The 10,651-nt window shown below is 36.1% G+C and overlaps 1 protein-coding gene across 13 annotated transcripts in view; it reads right to left on the bottom strand.

The window, feature by feature from the left end:
- Positions 1 to 268: 268 nt before the first annotated feature.
- The window catches only part of KYAT3 (kynurenine aminotransferase 3), a 29,736-nt gene continuing 19,353 nt past the window's right edge, over positions 269 to 10,651 (bottom strand). For all 13 annotated transcript variants that reach the window (XM_042819844.1, XM_042819857.1, XM_042819853.1 and 10 more), the window contains 9 exons: positions 9,607 to 9,693; positions 8,299 to 8,421; positions 8,089 to 8,209; positions 5,283 to 5,359; positions 4,352 to 4,441; positions 3,544 to 3,730; positions 2,959 to 3,032; positions 2,475 to 2,561; positions 269 to 997 (listed from right to left, as the gene is read on the bottom strand). In XM_042819844.1, the coding sequence (XP_042675778.1) occupies positions 935 to 997; positions 2,475 to 2,561; positions 2,959 to 3,032; positions 3,544 to 3,730; positions 4,352 to 4,441; positions 5,283 to 5,359; positions 8,089 to 8,209; positions 8,299 to 8,421; positions 9,607 to 9,693 (909 nt within the window). In that variant the 3' untranslated portion in view covers positions 269 to 934. The remainder of the gene's footprint in view (positions 998 to 2,474; positions 2,562 to 2,958; positions 3,033 to 3,543; positions 3,731 to 4,351; positions 4,442 to 5,282; positions 5,360 to 8,088; positions 8,210 to 8,298; positions 8,422 to 9,606; positions 9,694 to 10,651) is intronic.

Here is a 10,651-nt window from a genome sequence, read left to right as displayed (position 1 = left end):
CTTTCGCTTGTGGAAATCCTACCCAGAGATTAAAAGATTGCACAGAGAGGAGACAACAATGAAAGAACTCTCCACATCTACCTCATCTGAACCTATCCTTTAGCCACTGAGCTAGGAATAGTCAAAGTTGAGCTCCATCACAGAACTACAGCACAATATCAGGCGCACCTCCATGTTCCCACTTGATCTTAAGAGTTTAAAGTAGGATTGTTGTGAAGTTACCAGTGGCTTTTGTGGACGTGAAAAGAGCAAAAAAGAGATCATAGGATTAATTCACCTGATGGAGATGCCTCTATAGCAAGTCCTTTTATTTTGCTTTGCAGATTCATTTATGGAGTAAACAAGAGTCTAGAAATAAAAGAAATCCTATTCTAAATGCCACCTGCATAATTTTATTGAGGACTGAATACCCTCAGAATAGCACAAGACTACCGTGGAAATAACCAAATACTGATTATTCCTTTAGATCTTGCCTGTATACACACATAATTGATTTAACTCAATCATTTTAGTTAAACTGATGCAATCTATGCATGGACAGAGTAGACAGGTACATAGAAAGGCACTTATCTTCTCTGAGACATACAGTGACTTTCCACCACCTCATACCAAAAAACTTAAAATACCTACAACAATTTTTTATTTTGCAGTTCTAGAACTCTTCACATTTCAGTAAGACAAAGACATGTGAAAATAACCTGAGTTGCATTACAAATATCAGTAAATCATTGTTTTAACTCCTCAGCAGGTGGCAGTACAAAGTTATTTACAATATCATATTAATTCTGTACTGTATTAAGTAATTTGTTCTTAAGTCTGCAACAAAAGCCCTGATGTAAGATAATTATACCAGACAGAAGAGTTAATTAAGAGAAAAAATTTTAAAAAAAATATATATATATAAAAATAGAAAAAAAAAAAAAAAAAAAAAAAATCAAGCTTTCTGCTTCTTCCAGTTCTTCAGGATCACTTCAGCTGCATCCAGAGTGCTGTCTTTCTGCAAAACAAGGAGTATCACTATTACTGCAAGTGTGGATTCTTGAAAACAGTACCAGTCATATTTATATCCCAAATCAATATTTGGCAGTGTCACTGGCAACCTCTTAATATCCCAATTGATCACATTGTCATTAAAAGTTATAGCTACAAATCTACACTGCACAAAAAAGTTCTGATTCCTTGCAAAGATTTATTAGATATGTTTGTTCAAAAATAACATTTTTTCTCAATATTAGTATTATCAAATTTCATTAAACTGGGTAGTCCTTATGTAAATATTCAGCATTTACACAGTGACGCATTTGGCTGCTCTATACTGGACACTTGTTAGCATAGTTTCCTAATCTTCATGTGTATAGGCGGGTTTTTTAAAACTTCATGCAACCAAGCTATGCTGTCTACTTAAACATAAACCCTCTGAATGCGAGTAACCCACTGAGCAGTTGATGATCAGCATGACTTGGCTACAACACAATGAATCATACAGGTAGTGTTTAACTTGTCGTGATTAGTGCTGTCCATCCTTGGCAAGCCATATTAACTATCAGCAAGTTTCATTCTGGTTGTTACTGGCTCTGTTTGTATCACTGTCTTTATACCTCATCCTAAGAGCTGTGATAACATAAGCAGAAATTCCCATTCATTACTGGACCAAGCAAATGTACAGATTCTTATACTAAAACAGAGTTGTCACATTTCATTATGTTGACACTGTGACAGAGCAATACGAGAGACACCTTACAGCACCCAGATTACCAAAGATTATGTATGTACGTGTCCCCACAGCATTTCTTTTCAAGCACAGATTCAACAACTGGTTGAAACACTGGGAAGAACATGTGAAAATCAGGTGCTCACAAAATCACAGATTCATGATTTCTCTTTTCTTTAAAAAAACAAAAAACAACATCAACAAAAAAAACACAGATGAGATTCCTTCCCATGTCTTTGTTTCTTTTATAGTTTACAGCTTTGTTTTCTTTCATAGTCTGCAGCTTGTGTAAAACCCTTGGTAATTTCAGGTAAGCTAAACTTCAAGCCGATTTATGATTTTTGTTGCTGGACACTGAACAGACATGCAGTACTTCATGCATATCATTTTAGTATGTCATTTTCCTATATGTGGGAATTATTCCTTATTCTGGTTATAGAATCCACTGTAAGTGATTGCATATCCACCTGATACATTTTCAGTGTCATCACTGGTCAATAATGCTTTTACAAATCAACAAAATATCTATTTAAAAAAAAAAAAGACCTAACCACCCAGTTGGTAGCTATGTCATCCAGATTTCTGGTTTCAAGTCCGTTGGCAAAAAAAGACTGTTGAAGCTACTTCATGCTGAATTATACACCAAACTGATTTTCTGTTTCTAAAATCATCCAACTCAGACTGTGGGAAAAAATGTAGCAGTTGTCTATTGCAGTTTTTGATGCTGCATTGATTTTTGAGTCTTCATGGGACACAAATTTACCTTAATGAAGCAAAAACGTATATATTTTTCAAATTGCCTCTTTGTCTCAGGCCCACAGAATGCTGAAAGCGGAATTGCTGAGAGTTTCTGAAGAATTAAACAAAAATATTATTATACATATATATATTAAAAACAGATTTAAGCATGATTTTCTAAAATCTTCCAACATTCAAGGAAAATACAAGGCTGAATTTTGTTCTGAGTAACTAGGCTTAAATAATTTCACATTACTTTTCTTAGACAAAATATTTCAAAGGTTTTTTTGTTTGGTTTTTTACAACTAGCATTTAAGCAGAGAAACAATTGCTGGAACTTAACACAAACCTATAAAATACATTACCAGTATGCTTAGCAATATTTAAGCCACATCATTTCTAAAAGATAGCATGAATACCAAACAATATTTTGAGTAAGCATGGTTGCACTGCTTTGGATTTCAGTAAAAAAGCATTTCTAAAACTAGAATATAACCAGGACACCTTACCTTAGATGATATCATCCATCGGACAAATTTATAATCATAAGGTTGATTCTCATCTACATCAGAGAGATCCACATCTAAGGAAAAGAAACGGTATGATTTTCCAGGCTCCAGTAGGAAGGCATCATGAACAGCATTACACTAACACTTCAGAATAAAGATGTATGCTTTTATTAAAGAAATGTAATTCAGATTATACTGGAACAGCTAACAAGAGATTAAGCCAAATGCTTGGCTCTCAAATCGTTTCATAGTCATAGACTGTTAAGAAATAGACTTTTTTATCCAAAACCTTTGCCCCTCCTAAAACTTCGCCAAAGCTTTGCAAAACAAGGACAGCTGTTACAACTGCAAACAAACAGTTTTCCTCAAGCTCATAAAATCCACCTACAGGCTAAAGTCAGATGGAAAATTTTATTCCCAATTAGAATTTCTGACCATGTCATGAGAACAAGAAATGAGATATATATATATATAAGCTTAAAAATATATATATATAAAGCTTATATATATAATATATATATATATATAATATATATAATATTATTATATAACATTATATAAAATATATATATATTTTAAGCTTACTTAATGTAGAAACATCAACAATCATAAAGTATCCTCCTTCTGGAATGACAGGTGTCAGCCCAACTTCTTGAAGTAGCTGAGCCATCCGATCACGCTTGCTTTCCAGCTCTCGAGGCAGAGAGTAAAAATAGCAGTCTGGGTCATCCATGCGTTTATAGTCTACCCAAAGTGCTTGTGCCAAAGCCTCCTGGAAACGACAATGTTCAAAATACTCATGGACACTCACATGCTTCCTAATGAAATTCTGTAGTAGGATCTGGCTCTTATTAAGCAAATCAACAAATATAAATTACACAAACTGCATCCAGTAGTGTAATTTGCTTGTTAACTTGTAGCAAAACCCGAAGCACCAATTGCTCACTAGGCATTCATCACATACAAAAGCTCTGAAGCGTTTACAAAATGAACTGAAGCTGAGTTTAGTGAAATATAATCATAAAAATACTAAGAAGTAAACTGTAAGGTAAAGATAACTGTCAGTAAAACAAGACCCTACTGCATCAACTTTTACTTACATTTGGCAGGAAACCCCACAGATTGCTATGAGTGGTGCTTTCTGCAAGAAGCAGCAGTTTGTGTGTCAAAGAAGAAAGAATCCGCAAGACTTCCTTGGTTTTGTTTTAGGTTGTTTTTTATGTTTATTTTTTAAATGTCTGTTCAGCTGATGAAGATTATCACCTTTTTCTAGCAACCCAGAACACATATTTTGACAATCAAAAATTAGTTGTTGTGATTATTGTTTTATCATGGTGAGGTCTACAAGTTTGCTATGCCAGAAAATAACTTCTTTGGCTCCATCTGTACGTACCTGTAATGGAGTTGGGCAAGTATAGAGTGTATTTTGATGAACTACTTGCAAATGCTTAATCAGATTCTGAGGGCCAATAGACCAACCAAGCTACGGGAAGAAAAACATGCATATATTACACTTACAGCAACACCATTACTTCAGATTAACAAAGAATTGAAGTTAGAAAATGTCTCAAGGTTTTCTTTAACAATTATTAGTTTGTCCTAAAGAACTCAGAATACAGTTAGTTTAACTTTCCTCTACAATGCATTTTTAAAAAGTCTAGGTATGAGACAAGAATAACAGCTTCACTTAACACGTCTCAAAGAATATCAAGCAAACTTTTAATTCTCCATATGACAAGTTAGAAGATAAACAGCTCCTTTATTAGGAATGAGATTGCCAATTGTTCTAAGTCCGTCTCATAGGCACCCATGTCAAGGGTGGTTCGAGCATAAAACAAGAGGTCATTATTGGATCAAATCCACTCTCAGCCAGACAGAAGTCAATTGTCATGGTTCAGACTGACCACGGGCGATAAAAAAGAAAGAATTTAGCTGCCAAAAGGTTATATATTTTATTTTCCAGTATGTATGTTGAAGTCGGGCAAAATATTATTATCATTTAATATTTTAATAGCATTGAAAGAGAAACTATTCCAAAAGGTATTATATAGATTTGAAAACAACATCACCATCACAATACTGGATAGCATCTGAGTCTTCTCCAAGAGTTTTGAACAAATCATACTGTGTTTATTTATATATTTTTTCCTCATAAGAACTCACTACTCAACAGACAAGAACAAAGAGTTCAAGCAGTTGTTCCAGCTGAATGGTATCTTCATTTTTTAGAGACACACAGATTTTTGCCAGAAACTTTCAAACACAGGTAACAAAAATGCATCCTGTTATTTACTTAACTAAACCCTTACGCTGATTTTCCTTACCTTCCAACCAGTTACACTGTATGTTTTCCCAGCGCTTCCTATAGTTATTGTTCTTTCCCACATACCTGGCAACGTAGCTGCATACAAAATAAAATTAATTGGGTACAAGTGCATTCACATATTCCATGTAGTTTGCTCCTAGCTAAGAACTACAATGTGCTGATGTTTAATTGTAGTGAGAATATTTGAAAACTATAGCAGCCATAATAAGTGAGAAAGAATATATGGACCAAAGATCTTGGCAGAAAAACAAGATTTGGATAAAAGACAGAAAATGAGGAGAGATATAGTTGGTGAAAATGATGTTAGTTTTCCCCAGGTGCAGAATTACTCATTAAAAAAAAAAAAAAAAAAAAAAAAATCTAAGAGGCTACTTATTTACCTCATATGGTATTATTTCTGATGCCTAGTAAGGGCACTGTACACAACATTAAACCAAGCACTCCCAGCCATTTTAACAGAATTGTCCAGAAAACAGTTCAGTATCATTCAGTATCTCTTATCAGAAAATGAAAATAATCTGTAAGGTTCTGGTTTAGAAGTCAGAAACCCAGTAGAGAGTAAATAAATTACATTTTATTATACAATTTGCACAGCCCTGAGATTGAAACGCAGTAAGAACTAGGTAAGGTGTCCGCAAGCATTAAGGGATACAAGGAAGCTTATCTCCATCTTTGTATTTGTATCTTGTAGGAGACCAAAATCTTTCCCTCCTTTTCAAAGTTGATGACAGAGCAAAGATCTCTTCTGTCAGCTTGCAATTTGCTACCAATGAATTTATCAGTTGTTAAATTCCCTCTCCAGAGAGACCAACAAACAGATTTTCCAAACAAACACTGACTTTCATACGAAAGGTTTTGCCGCCGTTACATTAATTAGGCATGGTAAAGGTCATTGCAACTCTTCAAAAATATGCATTGTATTCTTCTGAGCACACTTGCCAAGAAAAGAAACCAAACTAGCAGGAAAGAGACCTGTATTCTTATTAGCTCACCCTTATTCACTCAACTGCTCTGTGACCTTGAAAACATAAAGGCAGTTTGAACAGATGCATCTTGTAGCTAGCTAGGTCAAGAGTACACACTACTTCCTAAAGACAACTGAACTTGCTCTCTGCAAAAATAATTGAATTTCAAAGCAAATGCCCTCTAGCAAGAAATTGTTTTGCCACATAGTCTTAGAAATTCAACCTTGGAGACAGAATGTAACAGCATTTTCAAACAACAGCAGCACCAAAAGAGCACAGGCGAAGAATCAGCTCCGTTGCTTTTTTACAAGTAGGTTTTAAATAAGCAAATTCTTCCGTGCTTCCATGCCAGATGGAAGCATCATTACATGACACCTTAAGGGACTTGGACTACAATTTACTATCAAAGTGCAAGCTAACACATGTAAGTCTGTTACCTGGGCTGGCACTCAGCTTGCTGAGATGTCTGTTGTCAATCCTCAGTTACAATATGCTACCTCTAAATCCTAATCATTACTTAAAGAAGGTTCACTGTTTTTACAAAGTCGGATAATGATGAGAAACATGATGAAGTGCACCACACTACAGAAAACAGCCTTAGTGACAGCACAAAGACTGTACTAATTTTATGATCTGTGTTGAGCAACTCTTGTTAAATTATATTAAGGCACCACCACCAGACACTGTAAATTGATAATTTGCAATATCTATTTTGTATCTCTAGAAAGGAAGCGTCAGTGCACAGATGGAGTGTGGAAAGTTTAATATGAAAACACAGGAGCTATCAAATAGAGAAATAGCACATGCCATTTTTTCTTACATTTTCTTTTTGTAGATTTAAAGAAGTCTAAGAAACTGAAGTTAAAATGAACAGATCTTGCTTCTTTTACTGAAGCAATGTTATTTCTCACAGTTTTATGGAAGTTTTATGATCATCTTAGCAATAAAGTTAAAGATGATGTCATGGGATTGATCATAGAGTACATGCTGAAATGAATGAAGCTGAGTAACCTTTCAGGCTTTACCTTTTCTCATAATCACAAGGGATTTTTATTTTGCATGCTGAACTACAGAAAGTCTTCAGTTCAGTTGTAAACGTTTTGGTTTGAAGCATTAACATGACAATAATACTAATAAACAATAAAGTTACTGTGTTTTAAGAACTCAGCACCTGTCCACTAAGACAAAGCACGACTGACAACATGAGTGTTCAAACCTGTTGCTATGGCAAAGGAAAAAAATGGATTACCTTACACCACCCACAGTGACTCTGGTTCTGAAGATGGCTATTTGCATGAACCACCTGCCAGATCTATGAAGAAAGCTATAAACTAAACTCATTTTACTTTGTAATCGGAACAGGATAAAGCACCAGTTACTGTGGTAACTTGGTACAATGCACAATTACAATCACATGAACCCAAAACATTCCAAACATTCCATTTTCTCAGCATCTGAAGGTCTTCTAGAAGGTATCAGACAAGCGAAGAATCTGGAAGGTATCACCACAACAGCCACAAGGTTAGGCCACTTTCAAAACAGACTCATAGCCTATGCATGGCCAATGCAATTAACATACTAAGCTGTACGATCAGTAGCTGTGTAGCTGAGCTAATAAGCATTCCAAGGTCATTTAGGTATAACTTCCTTTTCATTTTTTATAAGAATCAATTTCTACCGTGATGCTTCCACTAGAGCCCTCATTAATGGAGTTTCTCCTATTGCTACTCTTGATATTTTGAAATAGTAAAAGCTTAAAGTTTGAACTTCTTCCAGCAAACATTATTTTAGGGGTAAGTTTGCAGTATCATACCACAGCAGCTTCTAATAGATAAGTACCTATTTTTGTGTGTTTATTTCCCTTGTACACCAGCCATTCATACACCTCATCACTGATGCACAGAGTATCATGTTTAATACAGAGATCAGCTATTATCTGGAGTTCTTCTCTGGTAAATACCTGGGATGCAAGAAAGTAAAGGCAATGCATCAGTCACAGTATTTAAAGCATACTCTGAAATTATAGTAGTGTTAAAGCAGGACTCTTACCTTGCCTATAGGGTTGTGTGGGGTATTCAGAATAATGGCTTTTGTTTTCAAATTAAATTTACTTGCAAGTTCAGCTGGATCTAAGACCCAATCAGCACTGGATGCAGAGTTTCCACCATTTTTCTTGGAAAAACAAATAAAAACGAAACATGCATTACTGGAATGCAACTTGCTACTGCCTAAACAGAGGTACCCAAGTTACCATCCTCAGACACTTTACTAACTACACATGACAACTTATCCAACCTGTTCTGCTTCCCTGGGAGGAGGTGCTCCCAAACAGGCAGGAAGCTAAGATCAAGACAAATTACTGTGACAATGGCAGTCTTGTCCTGCTTGACGCCTGTCTCACAGCTTCCCCAAGAACCTGGCCTGTCTCACAGCTTCCCCAAGAACCAGTTTCCAGGATCTGGTTACTCACACATATAGGGTGTAATGCAGGAAGTGCAATCATATGACAGTAGAGTTTATGGCCTTCCCATACATTAGAACAAGTTATGTGTGTGCTTGGCTGGAAATCACCCCTAGACTAGGATTTTAGCTCCTTCCCTCCTTATCTATGAGAAAACAGCCAAAGAGTTAAAAATATCTACCACTGAGACTCTGGACTTACACCCTCAGTGTACATGAAGATGACAGAAGTTTGGGTCAGTTTCTGCTAATATCAAAGAACACGGCCATACTAATTTTCTGATATATGCCTAGAAGGAAAGAAAAGCAGTCACTCAGCCCTCTCAGCAAGATCAACATCTTGCATCCATAAAAATCCATGCAACCTGCCAACACAATGCCAGAAGTACCAATATGCAACTTAACTATATGATAATTACTCCTTTTTTACCAATAAATACATCAGCTACCTCATAATCATTTCTTATTAAATAAGTGGATTTTAGAAAATAAATTCTACTCCGTCACTACATGAGTCACCAAGAGGATCAGAAGCCAAATATTCTGAAACTCAACAGATACAGAATTTGCACTGGCATGACCATCCTTCCCCCATTTCTACTGAAAACATTTTCTGATCCCATCCAAACAAAGGAATGTTGATCAGCTTTCAGACTGTGCAAATTAAAGTAAATGAGAAAATGAGAAACACTGTCCTACCTTTTCCAGCATCAATAAAATATTTTATTTGCTTTGGATTATCATTATCTCAGTCTTGTGCTGCAACAATCAATTTCATTTTTGTATAATTGAATATTTTGAAACACTGCACAGAAAAGCATCTCCTATAAGGTTTTCATCAAATTGTATTAGGTATAGAAGTTTCATATAATAAACAATTTTTAAAAAGCTACTCACATATCTCAGTGGAATAAAAACAGGCTTTGCACCCGCCATCTTCACCATTGGTTCATAACAGTCATAAAATGGTTCTATTATTATTACCTGAAATTACAATAGCAATATCAGAAACAGAAAATCTTCAGTGCATAATACCATCATATTTCCAGATTTGCTTTGGTAATCTAACTGGATAATGTTTCTGGCACTCCATCCTGATTTAAAAAAAAAAAAAAATCACAATGTTCTTCCTTTCCCAGAAGGCCAACAGCATCCTGGGCTGAATCAAAAGAAAGATGGCCAGCAGGGCAAGGAAGGCAATTGTCCCTCTCTACTCTGCCCTCTATGGGCCCCATATGGAGTACTGCATCCACATCTGGGGCCCTCAGCTCACGAAAGATGTGGAGCTTTCAGAACAGGTCCAAAGGAGGGCCATGAAGATGATCGGAAGACTGGAGAACTCTGGGAAGACCTGATCGGGCCTTCCAATACTTAAAGGTAGCTTATAAGCAGAAGGAAAATCAACTTTTTACAAGGGTAAATAGTGATAGGACACAAGGGAATGGTTTTAAACTAAAAGAGGGGAGATTTAGATTAGATGTCAGAGGGAAAATTTTCACTGAGAAAGTGGTGAGATGCTGGAACAAGCTGCTCAGAGAAGCTGCGTGTCCCATCCTTCCAGGTGTTCAAGGTCAGGTTGAATGGGCCCTGGGCAGCCTGATCTAGTGCCTGATCTAGTGGCTGGTAATCCAGCCTGTACAGGGGGGTTGGAACTAGATGATCTTTCAGGTCTCAAAAAATAAGAGCAAAAAAAACTCATAATATAATAATGCCCTTAGACTAAGCATAATAAGCTCTACTCTTCTTATTGACAACACACATTGGCTGTTATTCTGTAGTTACAATGTTACAAACACTAACATATAACACCTGGAATGTTTGGGGCCTTGTTGCACAGATGTAAATGTGCAGGACAAAGATGGGAGATAACCACAGCAAGTTTTTGAACAGCACAGTGCCCTAATTAATGACATTCCAAGTGGAAGCAAGTATGCACTCGCCA

This window comes from Centrocercus urophasianus, unplaced genomic scaffold, assembly GCF_019232065.1.
Source record: "Centrocercus urophasianus isolate 14NV4802_14NV808 unplaced genomic scaffold, USGS_Curo_1.0 seq_18, whole genome shotgun sequence".
NCBI lineage: Eukaryota > Metazoa > Chordata > Aves > Galliformes > Phasianidae > Centrocercus > Centrocercus urophasianus.
Note: the sequence above shows the minus strand (reverse complement) of the source record. Positions and strands in the feature narration are given on the sequence as shown.